Source organism: Leptinotarsa decemlineata, unplaced genomic scaffold (assembly GCF_025532065.1).
Source record: "Leptinotarsa decemlineata unplaced genomic scaffold, Ldec_3_MD MMD2_tig00004307_RagTag_RagTag, whole genome shotgun sequence".
Classification (NCBI taxonomy): Eukaryota; Metazoa; Arthropoda; class Insecta; order Coleoptera; family Chrysomelidae; genus Leptinotarsa; species Leptinotarsa decemlineata.
The window spans coordinates 15817816-15845677 of record NW_027412606.1 but is presented as its reverse complement, the minus strand read 5'-3'; the positions used below and the strand labels follow the sequence as shown (position 1 = coordinate 15845677).

Here is a 27862-nt window from a genome sequence, read left to right as displayed (position 1 = left end):
TACTCTCAGTTAGGCCAAAATCGACGTTAACCGCTCACATAAGTAGGTTAGGTCCAAAAGTCAGTGGGTCTATTTGACCCTCCACTGCAATCCACAAGAGTTTATTGTTGCTCACATCTAATGAAACTCGACCAAATCAATCCAATGTTTCAACTAAGCCGATTACTTCATTTGGTGATTACTCTGTCAAACGCTGAAAACCTGATTCGGCTCGCGGTGGGCCATGCACAGAATATGTGTGCTTCGTTCAAAGGTGGTTGACAATGTTTCGTGGTGAATTTCATTGGTACGGACTTTCATTGCCTACTATGATATATATTGATTTGAATTCCCTGAAAGAATAACAATTATATTAAGCAAAAAACTGAAATTACAATGAAATAAAATATAAGCAACAATCAAAATATCAAAAAAACGAAACTATTAACACGAGATGAAAATTAAAAATTATTAACAAGACATGAAAATTATAAATTAAAAGATTCCAATGCAAGTTACTTTACGACGTTTTGATTGTTAGTATCCACAATCGTCTTCGGGTGATAACTGGACTTATTCCTCCGATGTCATTCGAGTTATGTTGATGATTCCAAACATGCTTTTCTATTCCTGATTTGCTGGTTTCTCCTCGCTGTGTGTTTCTTGTGCTCGGCAATGCGAACTTTCGATGGCCTCTTAGTTTCACCGATGTATGATTCTCTGCTCTCGCAGGGTATCCGGTTAATGCAATTCTTGGAATCGCAGTCCGCGTTTGCTTTAATATCCTGGTGGAGAATAATATACCCTGAGGTTAACAGACGACCATGATACATTTTCCTCATTGAAGTGAGTTTGCGACTACCTTGGCTAGATAGGTGAGCAACCTTAATATGAGGCTTGCGAAGTAGGTATCCTGTGACGCATTTCAGGGTTACGCCCATATCTGCACCTATCAGCCAAGAGGCGCTCTCTTAATCCCCTCAGGGTTCCATCCAAGACCGAATATGCCGAATTCGTACCTGTACATTATCTATTGAAGTTAGCTATACACAACGATACATAAAATTCACATGTATACATGAGGATGCCCTTGGGGGACGCCCTGTATCTGGAAGGTTCCATTAACGATACTTCGGCAGGAGTATTCTGAGACCCCCAGCTGTAGCGCGAATCTGTTCAGGTTTGCAAACGTAATGAGGTCTGTTGAGGTGTGTTTTTTTGGTTGTCTTATCGGTTTAGTGGCGTACCATAGAAGATATCGTGGACGAAAACTGCGCGGTGTAATTATAGTAGAAATTGGAAGGAATTTTATCAAAAATTTCTATTAGTAACTGAATTCTGAACATTGATTTCATTTCATTCCATTTACATAAAAAATGAATTAAAAATAAAATGTTTCAATTTGTTAACACGCAATTAAAAAAGAAATGAGATGTTTTGAATGAAAAAAAAGGAATACGTACAAACTTATAAATTATGTTTTTCGTTATTATGAAGTTTGGTCATTCTCTAAAACTATCCCTTATAAGTCTTCAATTCGGGAGGTTAAATATGTGTTACCACAGGTGATGGGCAGACGGACGCAAGTATAGATTTATTTTCTATTTCAGTGTTTCAATTCCATGAGTTCAGAGGGACAAAAGTGTGGTCTGGGTTCTTTATTGTCGATGTCCTGCAGAGGAAGAGCGGAAGCTTTCGCCAGAAGTCTTCAATCCAGGTTGCGATCCCTGGGTTCTCACGATGATAACGGCTCATCGAACGAAGGCAGCTGGTTGGCTGCCAACGAAAATCAAGTCGCGATCTCCCAGCCCCGCCATAACTTAGACCTGGATTTAGATCTGGAGTCTCCAGCCAGTCCCGTGCCAGAAACAGAAGAAGACGAAAGGACATCATTGATCAACAGAGACAATCTCCATGTTAATATCTCAAATCTAAGGTAGAATTGAATTTGAGAAATATGGTCAGCACCTCAGAGTAATAAAACACAAACACATTCTTACATTGAAGGCAGCATAACTTGTTTGTTTACGGAAGTAAGTTGGATTATAAAACAGTGGCGGTTGGTTTACTTGATAATCGGAGGGATAGTTTATGTTTATAAAATGAATCATTTCAGGTGGAAATGTATTCTGTTCAAATAGTTCCTACACGAAATCCGATTTATTATTAATGAGGCCAGTTTTTGTACCACCTACTAGATTTTTATTTATGTAGGGGTTTATAATAAAACGCGTGGTTTACTGGGTTAAAATTGAATTATTTCAAATGAACTAATTCATAGCAATGATAAATGTTAATTTTTAATTATAGAATTCGTCAGCATGAATTATTGAAAAAAAAAATAATGTCGGTCCACAAAGACCCGTAGATACCAATTTCGAATGAAATCACATAATAATATCAAACCTCAATCGTAATTATAAATATTCATGATTTCTAATCGAAAATTCTTTATATTGGACCTCTCACAAACCGTACCGCTTGTTATTATATGAAGCAAAGTTCATTACTTTTAAAATTAACATAATAATTAACATAAATAATTTAATTTTAACCCAGTAATCCACGCGCTTTATTATAAAGCAATACATAAATAAAAATCTAGTAGGTGGTAGAAAAACTGGCATCATTTACATAATTATTAATAACAAATCAGATTTCGTGTAGGAACTATTTGAAATCATTTATTTTATAAATATATACTATTCCTCCGATTATCAACTAAACCACCGCCAATGTTTTATGGTCCAACTTCAAATGTAAACAAACTCTCCATAACCCCTCATTACCCGCCACCCCCTCTCGCCCATAAATTGTAGAGAAAAGGATAGTACCCGCTTCAACATACATGTATTGTATTGGTATAGGCATGGCAACTCTATGTCTTATTATTACTCTGAGGTCGGCACCCTGTAAAGTTTTTTGAAATATTTCAATACCGTTACTTTCATTGATTAACACACCATTTTTTACCATTTCAAATAGTAAATAGATAATGCACTACGACGTGATGTAATACCTATCTAAGACATCTTAGCACCATATTTTCATATAATTCATTTTATATTCCCTCACGAAATTTTCTTCAAAACCACTAATTTTTTTGTGGAACAGGCATTATTCTAATTTCAACAAAAATAATGTTAAATGAGGCTCAATACCGATATTAAAGAATATAGTGAAATACTTGGAGTACAAAACGAAATTGTTCTTTACTTGGGATTTTCTGATTCAGATTCAAAAGAAAACCAACGAGTTTATCAATAGTTCAATCCACAAATCTCGTCATGAGACGTTAAGTTCAGAGACTTTCACCTTTGTAGTATGAACTTTTATCAACCCTAAACTTTTATGTATATACTCTATTCTAGTCTCTATATAGGTACTCTATTCTAGTCTCTATAGTGACAATGTAGAGGATAGAAAACAGATGGGATTTTTGAACGTCTACGGTGGTTATCGGTTAGCATAATTATTTTATTCAGGCTGATGAAGCTCTCTACAGAAAGCCTCGAATTGCGTTGGAGTATTAAAATTGAGTTACTGCGGATTCTCTGTTCTTACAGAAAAAATCCACCCCATCAGTGCTTAGCGGATTATTCAATACAAATGGAGACTCTTGGAATGAAAAAGGAAAAATTCCTCGATACTTCCCGTTCGCCTTACTAGTGATTTTCAGTAGTCAGTAGCATTCATATCCAAGTTAAGGCATCGCTGATTAGTGATAAGCAACACTCTCCAACTCAAATTGTTAATGAGGATTGTGACGTTGAATGGGCTTATTCAGGCTAATTTAGTTTTTTATTGAAAATTATATATTATAAAAGTAAATCATCTCCCAAGTATTCCACAAAATTTTCCGGTTTATATGTTAATTAACAACTGAGCAAGAGCAATTATTGAAAATGTGAGATCGCCCGCGGTCCTACATCTTGACGTCACACCAGACAACGAGCTTCGAGCGGTGGCAACCGGTCCTGTAGTTGGAGATTATGAATCGCTGCCATCGTCGAATTTTGTTTCATATTATGAGTTCATTAGAAGACAGATTTAGTAGAGCTGATTCAGGTAATTTACCTGAAGTCGATATTTTCATGGTGATGGAATATTTTAATAACAGTAGGGACTACATAAGCGCTGTAGCTTTTGATCTTCGAAAAACCTGTTTATTAACTTGAATTCCAACAAAATTCCAATTTCCTGTGTACCTACTTTCTCAGACATGCTTTGATTTCCAGCGATATCTTTGTTACAAGTATTTAACAAAATTTGTTTTTTTTTTGAACAAACGGTGGAGTTTCAGATGTATGGGCCGTCGGTCTATCAATCTGGCAATCAAATATATGCCGAATTACGCCTGGTTTCAATATAATTTTTCCCATGTTCATAGTTTTGATATACATGCAATTTTTAACGTAAAATTCAAAGTAGTGCTCAGAGTAAACTATACTTTTTTTTATTAATCATTATCATTCATACTTACATTAAAATGATCTTGTAACGTCCATTTTTATCATTATTCATATTCACGCAGTTGACACACAGCAGTAAACAAACACACAACTTGCTTTCTACGGCTATAGCACACGTATTTCGCTTATGCGCCAACACTCCCTAGTCGTCGAGTCGACTGATGTGACGTCAAGCTTGACCACGCCCCGTTTTGGTGAACGCCACATTCAACAATTAATTTGAGGGGAAAGATAAAGAGTGAAAATTCAGATTTTTTGCAGATGTACTATTTGAAACATAAACTTTCAAATTATTAAATAAAAAAAATTGTTAAATGAGCCCATTCATAGGGAAAGTAGCCACCGTATGTAATTTTCAAGTGAATATTCACCTTATCAATTAATAAATACATTACATAAATTCAAATGTAAATATTTGAAAGCATTTAGTAGAGAGTATGGCTATTACTTATACTCATATTGTTTCGCCTGCAGTCGCGACTAATGAGAGGCCCAGAATTCTGTCCTATGTATGTCTCAAACTTTTTTAATTAGGGTACCTGAACCAGTTAAAGGTCGTAAATATGGATTTTTGTGGAATTAAAGAAAAAAATGTTTTGTACTGTAAAAATTTATTGTTGATGTTCAAAATGTCCTCCACCATTGCGTATACACTTTCTACAACGATTTCGTACTTCAGTTATGGTTCCTTTCATTTGCATTTCCCGTTTCATAATTTCAAACGCTGCCTCTATTCGCTGAAGTAATTCTTCTCTCGTAGTGAGTTCTGTTTTGTATACGAGTTCTTTCACCCGACCCCACACAAAAAAATCCAACGGAGTCAGGTTGGGTGATCTGGCAGGCTAGAGGATGGGTCCTTCTCTCCCGATCCAGTTGCCAGGAAAACAGCGGTTCAGGTGTTCACGGACGCTTACAGCCCAATGTGCTGGGCATCCATCTTGCTGAAATGTGATCGTCCGTGTTCAATATTGGCACTTCGGCATCATAGAGTAACATTGGCAAGTCGTGAATTCGAGGTAATTTTGTCCATTCAAATTTTCAGGCAAAATGTGTGGGCCAACCAATGTGCGTCCGATGACCCCAGCCCACACATTTATTGAAAATTGTCTTTGGAAAGAAATCTGAAACAAAAATGCAATAAAATTAGTTAATTTAGGTAATTAAACACTTGTTGAACATGGGTAATAAAATAAAAATAATAAAAATCATTTATTTACCTGTTTTTTCTAATTTGGATTGCTGTCCTTATTAGCCCATTCATGAAGGTTGTGGAAATTAGTAATTCCTTCCCTGGAGAACTTCGATTCGTCAGTCCAGAGGATGGACTTTAAGAACCACGCGTCGTCAATATCTGCGTTTAGCAAAAAACTGCAGAACCGTATCCGTCTCGCTGGATCCGTTTCCTCCAAGCCTTGCACACCCGTGCCGTGAAACGGAAATTTCTTTTCGTTGTGCATCATACTCCACACTTTCCATATCGAAAGGTTTAAATCTCTCGCTACAACTCTGATGCTGGTGGTAGGATCCGCTTCGAAGGCTGCGAGAATTTGCTCCTCAACATTGATATTATGTCTTCCTGGATTTACTGCAGGGTCAGCATGATGAATACCAAATTCAGACAGCCTACGATATGTGTTGGAAAACACACGGACGTTAGGCACCCTGCAATAAAATAACTCATTTTTATCGTCTTTTGAAGGTAAAAATGGCAAAATTTAACTACCGCTACAATTAGAAATTAATTTACCTGCGGTTCGGGTAACGTTCTTGGTACAAACGTCGTGCCAGAGATGCGTTACCATCAGCTCTGCCATACATAAAAATGATATCGGCTTGTTCATGACTCGTAAACTCAGCCATGGCAGCACATACAACAAAAAGTTCGATAGTCCAAAATAGACAACACCTGCAGGAGCGAAAGGCTACAACTGAACACGGTGAATTACAAAAATGGGGAACATTTTACAATGGGGAATTACAAAACCAACGTCTACTCGCAACTCGAAAGGGCAAAGCAGTGACTAGAGAACTTGTTTGGCCAACCAAACCGACCCGGCGAGGGGTCCAAGATGATTACTCAACTCAGGTACCTAAAAATTGATAAACTCAAAAGCAAGTTTATGGCCCTAGCATAAGGTCTAAATCATAACAACAGAATGCATTCCAATTAATGACTAGCTTCAGGTCAAATTCTTTGTTGTAAAATGCCACCGGCACCGGCCTTTGTTCAGTTTTCTCTTCTTTCAAGTTGGGCTAAGTTTCTTATTATTCCATGTAAGTCTAAAAATAATATCTCATATTGCTTTAGAATTTTCGTTTAGGTTTTTGAGCTGAATTTCAATTAAAATAATTTTTTTTTAAATTTTTCAAATATCCATATTTATGACCTTTAACTGGTTCAGGTACCCTAATTAAAAAAGTTTAAGACTTAGCTATAGGTAAATGATACCTCAAACGAAAGAGCAATAACTAAGCATGTTTTTAAAGGTGTCTGAACACCTGTATGTATTTTATTTATTTTTTTAATTGGCATCAAATGTCAGATTTTTTATTTTCTTTCTTTTTTTGTAAAGTCTTAATGCTCTGTACATAACTTTTTTGGACACAATGGTGCTTCAAACTACTTTAGTACGATTGGAAACATATAAGACTACTAAAATAAATTTAAAAAACCGGACATTTCTGTTAAGATTCGAAATTATTAGCATTTAATTGACCAATTTTGGGTTTTTGTACTAAAAATTGTAAAAGTTCCCTTAAAAATAAAAAACGCGCTAGAAAATAAAAATGTTTGTATGAATATGTTCTACATGGGCTAGTGTATCACCCCCTTAAAGGTTAGCACCCAGCTACCAAACACCCTGTATATAGAATTAAATAGTTAAGTAAAACCCGCTCCATTGATTTTATCAATAGAGCGGATTACTTCATATCCCGTCAAACTGGAAAATGCGAATTCTTCTTCTTCTGCTGTGGATTGATTCGCAGTATTCCGCAATCTGATTCCATAACGGTTCCGTTGTGGAAGATGAAAGATTATATCTTCTCGCTCGCGGCAATGAAAATAACACAATGATGGATATTGCAGACGTTGCTTCTATTATGACATGACAATTGTTCATGTGCATACAATCACAAATGTCAAATTGTCTTTGCGTGGACCATGACCATGCTATAACTCAACAAACCAAAGGTCGTCAATTCGTTCAATCTTTCCTAAATTTTTCAGATGGTTTAATAATTATTCTGCAATTAGGGGTGGAGACAAATCTAACAAATTAAAAATCATGAAAATTTGTCCTGCCGTTCAGGAGTTTTAAATGGTGTGATGTTTTATATATTTTTTTATATTAGACTACAATCATTGCAAATATTTCTCACTCTCTTCTATTCCACAGACACTCGCATAGCAATGACTGTCAATGCCCTTCAAGTAAGGAACATCAGCAGAACTTCTCAAGAATTTCGAACAGTAATGACAGCGACAGTGATTGTTCATTTTACGACACAGAAAACGATGTGGAGCAGAGGCTGGGGGGCTTTCTGAATGGAGATATCTCTGAGTTGAGTATCAGTCAAGACACTATTAGTACTACCCAAGATGAGACTTTCGCAACGACATCTGACTGCACACCACAACCGACTTCTTCATCAAGTTTGGACGCCTCCACTTTGAGTTTGAGAGACGAAGACTGCACATCGCTGGAAATTAACGGGTCTCTGGCAGATATATCTAAAGTGTAAGAAAACGTTCATTAAAAAATTATAGTTAACTTTCGAAGTGGACAAGATATCAAGCTTGGATAAAATTTATGTAACGATATATTATTTTCAGTACCATTTGATCAATGAACAAAACACTTGCATCACTTGTCCCCGAGAGGGTGGTACCAACTTTATCTTAATGATAGGTAATTGTTAACAATATTGAAGTGGGTAGAATTGGAAACCTCTGTCGTAAAATGAATCTAAAGTAATCACTTCTCACACAAAAACACTGTTTCTTGACGCGCGTTTCGTTAGGAGCAAATCTTATTCTATCCATTAGCTATGAAACAGACTATCTTTGTATAACGTCTACTTCAAATTTAACGAATCAACACAAAGAAATCTGGGTGATTCAGCGGACCATTCTAAGGGAAAACGTGTGCCTATCCGCCGGTTTGGATAATCGTCACCTAGCCACTTTCAAACCAGCGTATTATAATGTGGAGGTAGCTAATCTTGCTCAGTAGAAGACGCATTTGGGTTTGCCAGTTATCCAAACCGGTAGATAGGCAGACGTGGTCCCTTGGAAGAGCCCACTAGATGACCTGATGTGGTGTTTTTGAGGTACATGTTTAGAAAATGAGGTGCTTGCAATTGAATTGCCTCAGAAACTTTTCATAATGTAGAAAATTTTTTGCCAAAAAAATTATCCTATCAAATTTGTCTATTTCTAGTCATGTGTGTCGAAATAACCAATGAAACCATCATTACACCATGGATAGTTTTCACGGGTAGTTATCACTTATGTCATGACATTGCTAAGCAACCAACACAATAAAGTTGTTTGACATTTCAGTAATTCAATTTATTTCGAAAATGTCACTTCCTCGCTTTGGTGTTCAAAATGATGCGGCAATTGACAAAATCATTGAAGAAAATACACCAAAAAATACTGTCAATAGTAAAAAATACACTTGGAAAATATTTATGGAGTTTTGTGACGCCAGAAAATATGAATTGGATGGAAATCGTACTCTCGAAGAGCTTGCATTAATACTCAAGGATTGGGCGATTAATATGAGAAAAAAGGATAGCACAGAGTTTAAGGAGGCTACTGTTAAAACCGTATGGAATATAACAAGCAAATTATTACAAGAAAAGTATTACAAGGAGTATAATATCATGCTAGACCCCTTTAAAAGTGTTGCATTCAAACAAGCGCGGAATGCACGCGACGCAGCACGAAGAAATTTACAAACAGATCCCACTAAACGCAAAACAAGCTCAGTACCATTAACTTCAAATGAAATGAGTAAAATTATAAACTTTTGGGATGAAAATACCCCTATAGGACTCCTACGCAAATTTTATCACATAGCAGCGGTGGAATTGGCTTGGAAAGGCGGTGAAGGTGCTGCTTGCTTAGTTGATTATTTTCATATCGAAAAGGACAACAATGGATCTCCAACTAATAGGATAGAATATAATCCAATTTTCAGTAAAACCTGCCAAGGGTGTTCAAAGAACTGCGCCTCTAGCAAATGGTTAGTTCAAAATAGTGATAACAATGCTTGTCCTGTCAGATTATTCATTAAATTATTATCAAAACGAGGCACAAATATCAAGACAAATAGACTATTTTTAAGGCCAAATCGTTACTGGAAGACAGGAAGCGATAACTGGTATGACAATATGCCTCTGGGTAGAAATATAATCAACGGATGGACGAAATCTTCTGCTGAAGCAATTGGCTTGGATACGAAACAGAGAAAAATAACCAATCACTCTAATAGAGCAACTGCAGTCAGTCAACTAGCTAAGAGTGGAGTTCAAGAACAGCAATTGTTGAAAATTACTGGGCACAATAATGGAAATTCCATAAAACCTTATTTGAATATTGATCAGGAACATCATAACCAAATAATCAATAGTATGCGTGGAAACACCTATGCAGTAACCGAGGCAAATACAGCAAGATCAACGGAATATCATTATACGAATTGTTCTTTTAATAACTGTGTGTTCAATAAATAATTTTGTTCGAATTGCAAAAAATTTTCTCACCGAATATCCCTCGAACATTGATAAATAACTCATAATTTTATCACAACTTCCTCAAGCACGTTATTTTAGGTAACATCCCTCCGCCTTCGGCGTCGGGATGTTACCAAATAACGTGCTTTCGAAAACTGTGATAAAATTATTTCGTTAGTTATCAATGTCCTTAGGATATTATAGCTGAAAATAAACTTGAAAACATACTTCATTATTATCAAGGCGTGAATGGTTAATTATATTATGTAACTACATATATGTAAATAAATAAATAATTAAATTTTGAACAGGTATTGGAATAAACTGGAGTTCTTGAAATGAATATAATGTTAGTCTAGAACGGCTAATGCGATTTTCAAATGTAAAAAAAAGTGGATAAAAAATTGAAATACCTATCAAACCAGGTGACACAAGATCCCACTTCCTCTTAGGAAAAAAAGTTGGTAGAGCTCTCTGTGCGACAAGTGATGTAATACTATTGTGTTTTTTATTAGTTCGGACTTCATTGTCTTATATGATTCTAATATGATTGAAATCTATGAAAAAACAAATAAAAAGCAGAATATCAATTATATTAAGCAATAAAACGAAAAATGAAAATACAAAAAAAAAAAATAATATTATCAAGATAAAAGATGAAATTGATCACAGAGTAAAAAGAAATAAAAAAGAGTAGTAAATAAAAATAGGCAAAAAATTATTTTTAATTTTTTTTACATTTTTTTTGTCTTTTTATTTACTATTACTTTTAATTTCTTTTAATTTTTTATCTCTATCATTTTAGTCGTTCTATTATATTTTCATTTTACGTTTTATTGCTTAATATAATTGATATTTCAGCTATTAATTCTAATTTTATTTATTTTTTTATAGATTTAGAATTTTTATATAGATATATTTAAGATTTAGAATTATAGTGAAGTAATATTAGATAATAGAAATCCGAACAAGTGAAATTCACCATGAAATATTGTCAACCACTTTCAAACAACCTATTGTGTTTCTTATCAAAATTTACTGAAAATGATAACTTTCTAATACGCAAATTTTTTATGACCTTGATATTCTTTCAAAAGTTAAGAATAAAGAGACTTTTTAAGTCCGCACTGTATATAATCGAGTGTGAAGTAACATTTTTGGGGTGAAATTCTCTGGAAATGTCGGTTCAAAATAACATGATACGATAAGAATAGGATTTTCTTTCATATAGAGAAGTTATGATTCAATGGCATACTATTGAATAGATAATTGTAGAATGATTTTTTATTTGAATTGAAGTGTTGATACATAATAATAATAGTATTGAATTATCAGAACGATATTTGTTATGGAAATATCGTCCGAAAAGATAAAGAAGAACTAATGAATTTGAAATTCGTCCGTAAACTCTACAACTATTCTTAGAAGTCCTCGGTAGGATGATGTCTTTCTCTTCTATCAAACCCATTTAATATATAATGACAGAAATCTTATTCTCAGATACCCTTCTCTGCATGGTAAGTAACCATGAAAAAGCTGTCCAGAATGTTGTAACTGATTCGAAACCTAGAGATTTATCACTACTTATCAGAATTATCTCCCACGACATTCCGGTCCATGGCATTTTCATGATAGGTATTTCTAATGCGAGACGCTGCTAGGGTCTGCCATGGGGTGTCTAAAACCTGAAACAATTAAGCACTCGTTATCAGCATGATTTCAATATATATTCATTATTCTAAGCCTTTTGGTTGTTGTATTGCCATATCCGACTCTTCTAGGTTTTGACGAGACATTGGTGTTGCATTTCGCTTCTGGAGAATTCTTGCGAACCTGACATGCAACACCCTGAAAACTAGATATTCGTCGCAAAGTTACTATTGCTCTTTACACCAATATGCTGATGATACCCAGTTGTATTCTTCTCTTCCTCATGATAGGTGGCAAATTTCAGTAAAAAAAGTTAATGTGGACTTTCAGAACTTATTAAATATATTTGTTTGAAGGTGATTGACAATGTTTCATGATGAATTTCACTAGTTCGAACTTCCCTTGTCTACTATATAAAATGATTTGAAATTCCTGAAATAACTAAAAAAGAATAATTAAAAATGAATAGCTGAAAATAACAATTGTATTAAGCAAAATGAACCTGAAATGAAACAATAGTGAAATGAACTACAAGTAAAAATATAACAATTGAATAAATAAAAACAAAATAAAAATAAAGGAATGAAAAAAAATAATAAAAGTGTAGAGACTCCAAGTCACGTTAGTTCACGACGTTTCGATTGTTAGTATCTGCAATCGTCTTCGGGTGATGACTGGACTGATTCCTCCGAGAGATGACTATTTATAGGTCGTTCAAATACTTTCACTTATCCCTGCTTTCTATTTTCCGCTTCACTGGTTCCGTGAGAGATGACCGTTTTGGCGGGAGTTGGCCATTTTTCGCTTGATGATGGGTTTCCATATGTTGCGTATTTCTATGCTGGCCTGGCTGAATACGTTGTTGGACAACATGTATGCGGCTTCCTTGAATTTTCTTCTAACCCAATGTTCCTCTCTGTGCAAGATCTCAGCTTGGGACCACTCGATGTTGTGTTGATGGGTCCAAATATGGTCTGCTATTCCTGATTTGCTGGTTTCCCCTCGCTGTGTGTGCTTCTTGTGCTCGGCAATGCGAACATTCAATGGCCTCTTAGTTTCACCAATATAGGATTTTCCGCACTCACAGGGTATCCGGTAAATGCAATTCTTGGAATCGCAGTCCGCGTTTGGTGGCCTGGTTTTCGTGAGGCTGCTACGGATAGTGTTACCGGATCTGAAACAGGTTCTGATGTTGTACATATAAATTGTAAAATAAATATAATACATATAAACAATTTGTGTAAGAGCTCTTATAATATTTTGCGTCAGTTATATCAAAGTAGAGATATAATGCCATCCAGATTATAACTGAAATTATGTGACTCTCTTATTATGTCAAAAATATCATATTGTGGTTGTATTTATGGTCCTGAATAATTACAAGCTGACGCAATGCGCCTTCAAAAAATACAGAACAATTGCATTTGCTTGTCATATGGGATTCGTAAATACGACCACATTTCAGAAAACTTCAAAGAATCTGGCTAGTTGAAACTCAACAAAATTCGTTCCCTTCATCTGCTTGTGGCGATCCATAAAATTTTGTTGAAAAAGAAACCAGTTTATCTACTAAGGAGATTGTAACATTTTCATCCCAGAATAAATCTCTACCCAGTGAATTTAGACACTATTCCAGTTTCAATTTCAAGAAGAAATTAAAAATTTTAATTAATCAACTTGAGATTTTCTTGAACTGGAGAAATATTTTTTGGCTGTTTCCTTACTGGTTATTGATTATATTGATTTCCTTATAGTATAACTCTAAGTCGAATGTTCTTTCTACCCTATCTAATCAATCATTTTCATTCAGTGTGATGTACTAAATAGCAATATCCTTCAGAGATAACTTGTAATTTGTAATCATTTAATTATTATTTTTTCTCTTTTTATATACTTTTTATTTTTTTCACTTTGAGTTAATAGGTTGTTGTAAAACAGTAAGCTGAACTTCGCCTTTCATCGGCAATCTTGTAACTTGTGTACGATGAATAAAGGCCATTTATTATAATAATTATCTCCTGAAGATGTCAACTTGTTTGGTGAAACGCGAGTCCAGAAGAGTATTGAATTTCTGGTGATTATGAGAAATGCTTGTTTTTGTATTTATTCCACGCCACATGTTTCAGTATTACCTTTTATCATGCCTAATGTAGTCTTCCTAGATCATGTTCCTAAATGCTATTTTTTTAAAGATTAAGATAAAAAATGAATATGTCGTATCAAAAAAGAAAATCTATTCAAATACATAAATATCGCAGTGGTCCATTCCTTCAACTGCAGAATAAGAGAAGCCTTTGTAATTTATTTTTATGCTCCAAAATATAAAATCATGTGTATCAAGCCGAAACATCATCCAGTTCCTACACAATTCTAGGAAAATGACAGGCGCCAGTCTAGTCAGACACTTGCTTTTTGCTATACATACGTCCTACGTGATAAATGTAGTTAATCACTAGTATCCACTCACAAGTCAGATTTTGAAATATATATTGTATTTTTATAATTCGGAAGATAACGATCGTTTCCTCTTTTTTGAAAATCGCTGAGAAATAGTTATTTCTCGGTAGTGAAATATAACAAATTGGCACTCTCGATGAAACCATTAGTGGTGGATTCCAATCTTTTAAAGGAAAAATAATTTTGTTTTCGAAAGTAAAATATAACTTTCATTTTTCAATTGTATCTTTTTCATTATATGATAGCTATACAATAAGAAAACTTAAACTTTCAAGGCCGCGGTCACGATTAAAGAGAACAAAATCCTGGCTGGTAAGCTGTGGTCGAGTGGAACTTGTAGTACCAAACGTTTCTTTTGTGAAATATTATGCATTTTAGTTTTGAATTTAAGGTTGAAATTGTTCTATAACTATACTAAAGCAAATATGACTCGTTTTAATGAATGGAAAAACTACCCTACGCACAAGTTTGTTGTCAATTGGGAGCTTCTTCAATTAATTTCTTCTATACAGGCCGTTTCTTTTGTCACGTGGTAACATTGCTATAATCTACACCGTAACAGATACGAAGACGGTTAAATGGGAAAAAAGTAACTGTCATCGGGAACAATACAATGGTCGAAGAAAATTTACGGGGTTATACAGGGAAAACCAAAATGCTGTTTCTTTTTTTTTGTATGGAATTGTTATTTCGGTAAATATCAAAAAATGGCAAAAGAAAATGTTATTGTATATGAAGTTTATTATGACGATGTAATAATAAATATTCGATAAAACGTTTCGTGTCAATATGGCCACCATCAACTTTTTTGTAAAATACGGATCTGTCTTTTTTTGATAAAGCAATAAATTCACAATCCAAGGGTATATCACATTTGATATTTTTATAGCGTTTCATTTGAAATAACTACCATCATCAGTGACAACAATTTTAAATTAAGGTCCTGTCGTTACGTCTTTCGTAAATTGTTTCGATTTCTTCAAAATATAATTCAGACAACCCAATAAATTCGACAGGTAGGTACCTTAACACAATGAAAATTTGTACTATTTCGTTTTGGAAATTTTTGTATTGCCATAATCCTTCTTTCAAGGCTTATTTCTCCCTAATCAAATATAATTCTCAATATTTGTATAATTCTCAATCCTGGAAGGAATGAAAATATCAGTTTTTGGTTAAAATTTGATTGTTGTATAATTTGGTATGATCAAATAGCATCTCAATTCATTTACCATCTTAAACGCGTCGGCTTTGCTTGGTTTCTATGGCAGGAAAAATGAATACGTTGTTGATGTTTGTTGAGAACCGTCAGACGTTTATGAACATATCAAAGATGTATTCAAATGATGAAAGGACTGATATGCTATATATTTATGTAAAATCAAATATAAATCCTCTTTTGGCAAGGGTATGTATGTTGAGCTATACCCGTATCGTCGTATTCCGAACATCCAAATGTTTAGGCGATTAGAAAGGAATTTGAGGGACTATGGTGCATTAGACATAAAGAAAACAAGAAAATGTGTGTTTACTGTAATAAATGTTATGGGTAAGCAAATATTACTACATAAAAATTTACACAGTGAAAACATCTGTCTTTTAATTTAGAATTGGCCAGTTACAAAAATTATGCTAATCAAGATTGTTCTTTACGAGAAATTGGCCACGAAATGAGGATTTCTGTAAAATCCACCAGAACTATTTTGAGAAAGAACAAATATAAATGCCACAGGATACACAAAGTTCATCACCTCAATGAAAGGGGTTACGGAAGGAGAGTACGATTCAATGAATTCGATGGCTACTTATTGCCACTGAATATCCGCCATGAAATACAATATTTTTAATAGGACAGCGCTCCTCCCCATGATGCAGCAATAGTAAGGGAACATTTAGATGCAATACTCTCAAGAAAATGGAATGGAAACAATGAACCAATTAACTGGCCAGCTCGATTCCTAGATCTTACTCCCTTAGTCCCTTAGATTTTTTGTCTGGGGATACATAAAGGATAAAGTTTTTTCCACCCCAAGTACAAATATCGACCATCTCAAACAAAAAAGAGATGCATGTTTTAGTATTACACCTATTATGCTAGAAAATTGCCACAGCAATTATCTGGACCGACAACTTATGTGCATTCAACAAATAGGTCGTCAATTCGAGCATCTATTGTAGAATCCCATGTAGTTTCAATTTTCCGTACTGGTTTCATTTTTCCCAAAAGTTCATGATAAAATAAATTGTTTTTCTGTTTGATTGTTGTCACTGATGATAGTGGTGATTTCAAATGAAACGCTCTCTCTCTCTCTATTTTGGATGGTCGTTGCTTCCTATCTTCAGGCGCATATGACCAATGCTCGTCCTGTTGGTTGACAGGAGCTTCGTCGGGGGCGCAGCGGTCTTGCACGAAGCAGTGCCCCCTTTTCGTGGTTATACGAACCACCCCGGCCTGGATACCGGCGTGAATAAAGGAGACCCTTTATTCATCACTTTTTTTAAAGACACTCACACATTTCAATAATTAACACAATGGACTAACACAACACAAAACAGAGCCCCACGATAGCACATGGCATCTGTGTACCTTCTTTGTGGGCGTTACCAGCACGTCCGTCCACCACCACGGCCACCACGGAACTCAAAATATCAAATCAAAATATCAAATGTGATATATATATATACAGTGTGACCCATTTAAAATGGAACCACCCCTGTAGAATGTGCATTTTTCAATCAATCTCAATTTTTTTTTATTGAAATATTAAGCATGAAAAACTGTATCTTGACACTAACTTTCACAATTTTAGTTTCATTTCCAAGGCACTCTATGGTTTTTTTTGTTTGTCAAAAACGGCAAAAGTTTATTAGGCAATTTTTGTTTTCAAATTTGACTACACCACTGGATTCGTAGTCGTTATAAATCAAAACTGTCAAATTTTCATTGAAAAATATTTGTTAACAACGAAGTTACAACAACTTCAATTTTGGAAACAAAGTATTTGTTTGTAATTTTTATTCAGATTATAGACATATTTGAGATCTGACAACACTGTCATCACCAAGTAGAACACCAGTGAATTTGTACAGTGAAAATCCGAAGTCAACAGCTCAATGCGTTCTACAGTTATGACTCCTGAAAATATGGTAATGTGAGAGATTTGTGGTGCAAGCGTTTTGTAATAAAAATCTGACTACGCCACTGGATTTGTGGATAATATTCCCTTAAAATCATTCATTTGAGTGTAGGTTACGAGAAGTGTATTCTAGAATAACAGAAAATTAAAAATTCATTTTCAAGTTATGCAGTACTTAGTACATTCTTCCGCATAGCCGCTAAAATCAAATTGATTTAAAGCATGGAAATCATTTATTCAATAATAAAACAGAGAGCAGGACAAAAATTGTTCCCTGTAAATTCTTCATAACTCAGCTAAAACAATCTTTCAGAGGAGATATCAATAATTTGAGGAAGCTGAACTCATTATGCAAAGGTTTTATAATAAATCAACAGTAGGCTGTGATTTTGACAGTTAATCATAAATAAAATAATAGTTGTTAGTTACGTGCATTTAATAATGGCTTTGCAATTATCATTAGAAGAAAGAATTGAAATTGTGAGAATTTCTGGGGACAATTATCATAGTGAAAGAGAAGCACCTAGGATATTTAATCACAGACATCCAAATCGACTTCCCATTGACAGAAGCACCGTCAGTAAAATTAACAAAACATTTAAAGAAACCGGTGCAGTCAGCAAACAAATTTTAAAAAATAATCACCGAAGAAGAAATTTAAACGAAGGTGCTGTTTTAGATTATTTTAGAAACCACCCAAACAGAAGTTTACGAGTCGCCAGTTTGGATTTAAACTTACCGAGAGAGACTATTCGACGATGTCTTAAACAAAACAAAATGAGAGCATTTAAACCTTAATTTCTTCACTCTTTAAAGGCAGGTGATGAAGTGAAACGTATGGAATTTTGTTTGTGGGCACAAGGCGAGTACCTGAATACAAGAAATTTTTTAAACTGCATAATGTTTAGTGATGAAGCTTCTTTCAGCACCAATGGGGTAGTTTCATCGCAAAATGATCGGTATTGGGCTACGGAAAATCCGCACTGGATCATAAATTGTAAAAGTCAATATTCCGAAAAAGTTAACGTTTGGTGTGGTATAGTACAAAATAGAATAATAGGTCCATATTTTTTTGATGGAAACATAAACGAGCAAAATTTTTTGGAACTTCTAAATAACCAATTATCGGACGAAATAGATGAAATGCCTCTTGCGGAACAAGTAAATTTATATTTTCAGCTCGACGGCTGTTCCGTGCACAATTCGAGGATTGTTAAAGAGTGGCTAAATAACCAGTTTCCAAATCATTGGATAGGACGAGGTAGTGACTTAATTGAATGGCCACCTAGATCGCCTGATCTAACAATATTAGACTTTTTTCTGTGGGGTATTCTGACACAAAAAGTATACAGAACAAGACCAACGAATCGAGCTGAACTCATGCAAAGGATACGACAAGCTTGTGCCGAAATTACAGTTCAACAAATAAGAAATAGTGTAAACAATATTCGGAAGAGATACGATAAATGTATTGAACTTAATGGAGGTTTGGTAGAAGCCACAAAAATTTGAATGTTTAGTTTTAAATCAATGTTTATTTTAGTATCAGTTTTTTCTTAATGGCAATTAATTGTTGAATAAATACTTTGAAACTTGTTTGTATACATTTTGTTTTCATCAGCTATAGAAGAAGGTAGAGTAAGTTCAGAATCTCATAAAATGTGATTTTCCAGGTGCGCTGTTACAAAAGTACTATTATTTATTATTGGGAAACTTCCAAAAAGCTTACAAGTATGACCATTAATACTTCAAGATTCTATCAAGATTTGGTAAAAGCGCAATTGGGAGATCCCATGACATGAGATTCTGAACTTGGTCTACTACTGCGTAACTTGAAAATGAACTTTTAATTTTCTGTTATTCAATTTTTATTTTAATTTTCACTTCTCGTAACCTACACTCGAATGAATGATTTTAAGGGAATATTATCCACAAATCCAGTGGCGTAGTCAGATTTTTATTACAAAACGCTTGCACCACAAATCTCTCACATTACCATATTTTCAGGAGTCATAACTGTAGAACGCATTGAGCTGTTGACTTCGGATTTTCACTGTACAAATTCACTGGTGTTCTACTTGGTGATGACAGTGTTGTCAGATCTCAAATATGTCTATAATCTGAATAAAAATTACAAACAAATACTTTGTTTCCAAAATTGAAGTTGTTGTAACTTCGTTGTTAACAAATATTTTTCAATGAAAATTTGACAGTTTTGATTTATAACGACTACGAATCCAGTGGTGTAGTCAAATTTGAAAACAAAAATTGCCTAATAAACTTTTGCCGTTTTTGACAAACAAAAAAAACCATAGAGTGCCTTGGAAATGAAACTAAAATTGTGAAAGTTAGTGTCAAGATACAGTTTTTCATGCTTAATATTTCAATAAAAAAAAATTGAGATTGATTGAAAAATGCACATTCTACAGGGGTGGTTCCATTTTAAATGGGTCACACTGTATATATATATATATATATATATATATATATATATATATATATATATATATATATATATATATATATATATATATATATATATATATATTGGATTGTGAATTTATCGCTTTATCAATATCTGTTATAAAACAGACAGATCCGTATTTAAAAAAAAAGTTGTTGTTGGCCATGCTGACGCGGAACATTTCATCGAATATTTATCAATTCATCGTCATAATACACTTCGAATACAATAACATTTTCCTTTTCCATTTTTAGATATTCTCCGAAATAACAATTCCATTCGAAAAAAATGAAAAACAGCATTTTTGGTTTTCCCCGTATAACTCGAGAAGGGCCAAAGGCCCCCGTAAATTTTCTTCGACCATTGTATTGTTCCCGATGACAGTTACCGTTTTTCCCATTTAAACGTCTTCGTATCTGTTACGGTTTATATTAGCAATGTTACCACTTGATAAAAGAAACGACCCGTATGCTATTTGAAATTTTAAATACTACACTGTTACTTTTTGTACTTATTATGGCTGATAGATTGTTATTAAAAAAAAAAAATCCTACGACAGCAAAATTACCCAAGGTATCAAAATTTTTCCTATTGAATTCAATTATTTGGTGTGCGCGTCGTGGGATTTGCTAGTGATGAATAGGGATACAAAAAGTGATATGAAGTAATAATTTTGTTCTAATAATTATTGAAAAGTAACAATGTTTGAGACTAGTCTCGCCTCACTGGAATCGAAACGTTTTGGTTCGAGAAGATTGTTTCGAACAAAAAACGTTTCGATCTTTTCTGGCAACCTGCACCCAGATCGAAACTTTTTAGTTCATAATAACTGACTCAGTTTGTGTTCATTAAACAATGGACGAGGAAGCAGATATTGCCAATCTGTTGTGGGAGCATTCCGTAAACCAAAAAGGTTATTTTCACGCGCATGCGCCATCTGAATGTTTCAAGACATTTTCACTCTGTGAAATGTTGCGAAACCTTCCACAACGACTCTAACCAATGGTTTGAATAGTGTGCGGCGTTCCACATGAAACTTTGTTAACCCAAATGTGTGTGGCCAGCCTTACGATATAATAAACTGCAAAAGCAATTCAAACTGATAATTTTCTTATAACAATTGTTAAAATTGAATTGCATATTTTTCATATGACATTAGCCACATTTTCTATCCTGAAATTCGTGAAATGCGACAAGTTTACTTGTAAAAACTGGAAATACGTGTGGCCGTCTGTTAACGACCAGATAAAAAGCAGGATTTGACTGATTTATCATCTATAACGCCGGCACAAATGTTGAGAGAAAAACTGCTGTCGATGATGAATTTCTATAATAGCATGTGGATTTTACTAACAACAAAAAGTATTATTATGAAATTTCGTAATAGCATTACGTAGCGGAGAATCGGCACAATGGCAAGTGCCCGGTTCTCGATCCGATTCTGACTTCGAACCCGACTTTTCTCGCGAGAATGTATCTCAATCGAAAACAGGCATAAGTAAACTTTACTTCAACTCCTGAAGACACCAACTTGATTATTAACATAGCCCTCCCAAAACACGAGGCTAGTAACCATAGTGATCAATGCCGTTAACACGAAAAAAGACATTATTTCATATGAACTTTCCTTCATCCGTAAAGACACTTGACGTCCAAATGGTGGGTTTGCTGTAAGTCTCTGGATATATCACTTGCAGAATTCAGTGCGCATCGGAAAGCAGTGCTTGCACTTTCTGTGGATAAACTTATGGAGTTTGTATACGTTGTCGATTACAAAGATTATCTCGACAGCTATTCTGATTGGATGCTTGATTCTACCTGAGCGGTTGAGTAGGTTGTTGATTATTTTCAAGTTTTGAGAATATTCAATAAATCCTCTCGTTTATTGAGTGATTCGCAATTATCAATGTTGATACCTTCTCTATATTACCTCATCTGAATTACTGTTTTGAGGTATATAGCTCTGGTGAATCATTCATCTGTTAGTTTTATGAAAACACTTATCTTGAACCAAAACGAGCGCATTTTCTCAAAGTTTCGCTTTCCAGGTTAGCATCATCAGAGATGACTAAAGCTAATTGTTACTGGCATACTAGTTATAGTTTCAGTTATATTTCGATGATGTTAACTTGTGTAACGAAACGCGTGCCGAGAGAAAGTTGAAACTAAGTTTGCTAGAGAAAGTTATTTTTAGTTATCTAATAATGCTAACTCGTTTTGCGAAACGCTTGTTCTGATGTGCGAAAAGTGTTTTCACTAGATTATTTTACGTCAGAGGTTCCACTTCTACCTATTGCATTCATCTGTTGAGTCCTCACATTCGATGATATAAACATCTTGATTATAATATTATAATATAATATATCTATATATTATATTATATTATGTTATATTATATTATATTATATTATATTATATTATATTATATTATATTATATTATATTATATTATATTATATTATATTATATTATATTATATTATATTATATTATATTATATTATATTATATTATATTATATTATATTATATACTTGTTTACCGCAGACGAACAGTATTGAAATAACCTCAAAGAAAAGAAGGCATATTGAATTTGAATACTCCTTTCATTTTATTTTGTATTTGATATATCAACATTTTCTGTTGTTAGGTATAAAACAGGTAACGAAAATACTGAATTCAATGGAAGTACACCCGATACAATCGAAAAAGAAGAAACAAATGACAGCGAACGAGAAACGTATGTGAGTCAAATAACCGTTGAAAAAGAATTATTGGCGGAATTTACAAATAAAGAAGAAGTAACTCCTGAGATTGTGGTCAATAGCAGCTTTAGTAGTGCCGAATTTGAAAGCAGTGCTGTAGAAGATGATGATGAGGATACCGAGAAAAAATCGCCACGCGTTAGGAGGTGCTCTTCGCTCAAAACTGGAAAAACACCTCCTAGTACTCCAGGAGGAAAAAAGATAGTTAGATTCGCAGACGTTTTGGGTCTAGATCTAGCAGATGTAAGAACGTTCCTGGATGAAATTCCTAAGATTCCAGTGTCAGCGTATGTAGATCTGCCTGAGGCGGATTTGTATAATACTAGTAACTCCCTATCACCATCTAATCTCAACGGTCCAGAAGTGGGCAAGTTTCTTATGCCGCTTTTTCAGCAACCAGGTGGACTTCCGAACTTTCTAGATTTGGTGAGGGAGAATCAAGTTTGTTTGGAAAATGCTCTATTCGACGATCCAGTGACACTGTCCATCTCTGGTACTGTTCGGGTGCGAAACTTGGACTTCCACAAGTCTTTACATATACGATACTCTCTCGATTCTTGGAAGACATTCGCTGATGTACAAGGAACGTACGTAAACAACTCGTGTGATGGATTTTCAGATAGATTTTCTTTTCGACTGTACGCTCACACGTTATCAATAGGAGAGAGAATAGAGTTTGCTTGTCGATTCCAGTGTAGAGGGTGTCAATATTGGGACAACAATAGAGGCGCGAATTATTGCTTCCAATGCCTACCTAGTCACAGTTCATCGTCCAGGCATATTTCTCCTCTCGATGATTGGGGGGCCAGTTTCTACTAGTAAGTATATTTTTAGAATAATATTTGTCGGGATAGGGTGATAGGTGAATTATTAATTAATCAAACGCAGCGTTTACAAATAATAACATTTGTTAACAACACCAACAAAACGAACAAACAAAAATAGTGAAACCTCGTAGCGAGGAGTATAAAAATTAGGATTAGCCCGAACCGAATAAATCAATGCCTCGGTTCAAAAATGTTTCTCAAGTCACTTTCTAAAATAATCGCTAGTGACAATATGGACGGGGTCATGAATATATTCACAGAAGATTAACTACTTGGGCCGTTGTCCAATACATAAAAGTCTTACCTACTCCAAACATCCCAAGTAGCGTTTGTCGTTCTAAAATATCCATGTGTTTTTCGGCAATAAACTTCGGTTCGAGAGAAGAGAATATTTCAATGATTTGCCATGAAAAAAATACAAACATACTGAGTAAAAATAAAAAAGAAAGGAATTCAAATAAAGAAACCCAAGCAGATGGATATTTTGTACGACTGCTCGACAATAGAGTTATGAAAAGTTAATTTTCTAATAAGAATTTATAATACAAAAAATAAAAATCAATAAGGAAATGAAATGTTTCCAAAGTAAATAGTTGTGGGAAAAACCCTACATATTCCTGAGAGTTGATTTTTTTGAATTGTCAAAAACTACGCTTTTCAAACAACAATGTAGCAGATAATATATGAAAGTGTTGTGCCATCAAAACCCAATTGCTTTTAGACTTGATTTCTTGCATCTAACTTCAATTTAACTTTCGACCAATCAGCAAGGATTGTCAATATACCATTACTTGAGTTCACGGTGAAATCGATTGAAGAAACTCATGGTAAGGTGAGGTAACAAACCGCACCGTGTACCAAATTTTGAAAATTTTTGAGACGACGAGGGTTCAGGTGTGAAAACTGAGTTTTGATATATGCTCTGTATTTTTTACTGTAAAAGAATCACTGATAAGTGATTCAAATCAGTTCATAACTTTTCTAAATATCTGTCACACCCCGTATTCTACCATTTTTAAAAGGAAATACTGCTTGTTTGTGAGAAACAGAAAGTGAATTCAACTTGTTGTAAAAATATTGAAAATTTTGAAAATCAAACCTTTTTGGATGTTGCTTCATGAAATATGATCATTCTTTGCAAGTAACTTCACTCCCCAGTAGCTTCTGATTTTTATGAGACATAGATTCAAACCTACTGCCAAACTACTCATACGCAGTGCGCTTATAGCAATTTTTTCCACTAATCTTTGATTAATTGACCCTGCGTAATATTATTCGGATATTCCTTCTTCCATATTACCCTTAACTCTCCCCACCAATTTACGTAGAATTAAACCAATTTACGTAGAATCAAACCAATTTACGTAGAATCAAACCAATTTTTCCACTTTTCTATGGCCACTTGAACTGTAATAAAAATTTGAGCTTGTATTTCGTGACTCACATCTTTTGTCGTGATATCTCATACTTATTTCAAACTACAAATATATATCTTAAAACTGTTGGAAACTTGATCATAGAGAATAATTTTCAAAATTAATATTGTTGCATTTTGGGAATTTAGAAATAATTGGTAGAATTTAGTATGGTGTGGGAAGGTTCTATAGACCTGACAAACAAACTCTACAACATAAAAATCAACAATAACGTTAAATTAGTATCGTTTGATATTAGGAACATGTTTCCAAATATTCCAACATCCCTTCCCTTGATAAAAAACATATCAGATAGACAAAATACTAACCCATATGTCAACAGTGAACTCTGTGAACTGTTCGACACGTGTTTGAAATAAAACTATTTTAAATTCTATAATACATTTCATGTACAAAACTCAGGCTTACCGATGGGATCACCGGTAAGTCCGTTACTAGCTGATATTTTCCTAAATAATTTAGAGAATAGTCTCATTTTGAACAACTCTCTTTCCCATAAACATATTGTGTTCTGGTTTAGACATGTAGATGCCATATTAGTAGGCTTCGATGGTTCAATGAGACAAATATCTCATTACTTGAAATTCCTCAATAGTCTACACGAACAGATCAAATTTACCGTGGAGATAGAAGAAAACATTGAGATACATTTTTTAGATCTAACAATATCCAAAAACAATGATAAACTCGACTTTAACATTTTCCGAAAAAACACATGCACAGAAATGCCTTTTGACTCTTTCAACCCGATTTCACAGAAAATGTCTGCATTCAGGTCAATGATATATAGGGCTTTCACAATACTCCTTTCTCATCTAAACCTCTGAAGTGAAATCGCAATCATTAAACAAATAGCAGTTAATAACAAAATACCTACTACTCTAGTTAACGACATCATAATGAAATATCAACAAAAAACAATAATGAAAGAACTATATTCAATTTCCACAAGACCGGAACACAAATATTTAGTATCAATTATGCAGGTAGAATCTCCGAGAATAATAAAAATTATCTCTCAAAATTCAATCTACAAACATCCTACACATCCAACGGAAATTTAGGAAACAGATTATTTAATGCCAAACCTAAATTAGACAAAGGGAAGAGATCTGGTATATATCGACTAGAATGTGGTGAATGTCCCGCCATATATACAGGCCAAACTGGTAGATGGCGCCCAATCGCCATCTTGAAAGTTTCATCTGTCAATTTTACTTCAAAATAAAGTATTCAAGCAATAATTCCATTATCCCAAATTTCAATTTTTTAGTTGTCCCATTCAAAAAATAAAGGCGGGGGAAACATTGAAGAAATGCATTGTATAGTATTTGAGCCACCCAAAACCTTTTTCAAATACGGCCCTGCTTTTTTCAAAATTTCATAATTTTTCAAGACTATTATTCATTGATTACACCATATAGGTACTAGTCACAAATTTTTCAGTTATTTTTATAATAATCACCATCAGTAAAAAACAGATTTTTTGAGGCGTTTTTAATTCATTTCGTAATATTTCCATGCTAAGGATTTTGTTGAGTAATGCTTAAGTGAAGTAATCTCGACAAAACTTAAGATGTTCAATGTGAAATTAGTCTTGCCAAGTTTCCTATATAGACTCAAAACAAGAATTAATGTTTGAAACGCATCTGTCATAATTTACCCAAAATATTTTCAATCCAAAAAGCCTTATTATTCCAGGACCGTCATTATACAATGACGTCTCATAAAAGGCCAAGGTTGTGTGCAATGTACAACCATAGAAAACTTCTAATCTAGATGTGTATCTAGCCATGGGAATGATTCCGCTCCAGTTAACTCGAAGGAAATGCAAGATCGCATAATGAAGTCTTTAGCTGACAGGAATCTACCTCTGCAGAAGAAGAAAACGGAAACAGTCTTCATTTTTATAATTGTAATATTTTCAGTGTTGTTTTTGTATTTACAGAAAGCAATATATTTTACGAAATAGTATTTTTACGATACTTTTAGAAATATGAATGTTTGTAGAAAGTGATATTTAATATTAAGACGATGTTAATTGTTATAACAATAAATTTTATTTATATTTCTATTTATTATAACAGAAATTTCAAATGTCGTTACTACTGAATAAATTTCGATCAAGTATTTTGTTATTATTTTATCTGCAAATATTAACCATATTTCATGAAAATTGAGAAATAAAACTTCCTATTTTTTATACCTACCACTTGTATTTGTAATTAACGTTACCACAGTTTCGTCCTACAAGGATATTTTCAAACTAATACAATGTCTTTGTAGAATGTCCTTGTAGGACGAAACTGCAGTAGGTTAGGTTAGGTTAGGTCCAAAGTAGGTGGGTCTGTTTGACCCTCCACCGCAAACTTCAAGGGTTTATTGAGGCTCACACCTATTCACACTCGATCAAATAAATTCAGCTTCTTAACGAAGCCGATTAGTTTGTATGGTGAGTGGTATTCAGGTCAGATGGTACGATTACGGCTCTGCCGAGCTCCTAAAACCTGATTCAGTCCCCAGTGGGGCTGTGGGGGTATGTGGTCTGCTGTTTCATCTTTTTCCAAACAGAAGCGACACAACTGTCTTCCGACAGTTCGAGTCTCTGCATATGATGATTCAAATGACGGTGACCTGTAGGAAGACCTGTTAGACATCGTAGTTCACCCCTAGTGCAGGGAACAACAACTGTTTGGTATCAAGCTTCGAAGGGTGAATAAACGCCAATGACAGGTTCTGGTCCGGTGAAGCTGCTTGCAGAACCCAATGACAGGTTCTGGTCCGGTGAAGCTGCTTGCAGAACCCTCCTTTGCAAGGAAGTCAGCAGCCTCATTGCCTTTCAGGCCAGTATGGCCAGGAATCCATACCAGAGACAACCTGTTAAGTCTCCCTATGGAGGAGAGTCGTTTTTGGCAATTTGCTACCAATTCAGACGTT

The 27862-nt window shown here is 34.4% G+C and overlaps 2 protein-coding genes across 4 annotated transcripts in view; one reads left to right on the top strand and one right to left on the bottom strand.

Moving 5' to 3' along the window:
• The window catches only part of Gbs-76A (Glycogen binding subunit 76A), a 61561-nt gene extending 34506 nt beyond the window's left edge, over positions 1 to 27055 (top strand). For all 3 annotated transcript variants that reach the window (XM_074179063.1, XM_074179062.1, XM_074179064.1), the window contains exons 2-5: positions 1590 to 1915; positions 7850 to 8191; positions 22548 to 23480; positions 26627 to 27055. In XM_074179063.1, the coding sequence (XP_074035164.1) occupies positions 1602 to 1915; positions 7850 to 8191; positions 22548 to 23480; position 26627 (1590 nt within the window). In that variant the 5' untranslated portion in view covers positions 1590 to 1601 and the 3' untranslated portion in view covers positions 26628 to 27055. The remainder of the gene's footprint in view (positions 1 to 1589; positions 1916 to 7849; positions 8192 to 22547; positions 23481 to 26626) is intronic.
• On the bottom strand, positions 5675 to 6803 carry LOC141483945 (uncharacterized). Its single transcript, XM_074179065.1, has 2 exons — positions 6199 to 6803; positions 5675 to 6113 (listed from the first exon to the last, which is right to left on the bottom strand). Exons 1-2 carry the CDS (start codon positions 6309 to 6311, stop codon positions 5678 to 5680), a joined length of 549 nt encoding a protein of 182 aa, XP_074035166.1. The 5' UTR covers positions 6312 to 6803; the 3' UTR covers positions 5675 to 5677.
• Positions 27056 to 27862: the final 807 nt, after the last annotated feature.

What these genes read in the sequence shown, in the direction of transcription:
- LOC141483945 (XM_074179065.1), bottom strand. Translation starts at nt 6,311, where the DNA reads ATGGCTGAGTTTACGAGTCATGAACAAGCCGATATCATTTTTATGTAT. An exon ending in GAACGTTACCCGAACCGCAG is followed by an intron (nt 6,114 to 6,198) that starts GTAAATTAATTT and finishes ATTTTATTGCAG; the next exon opens with GGTGCCTAACGTCCGTGTGT.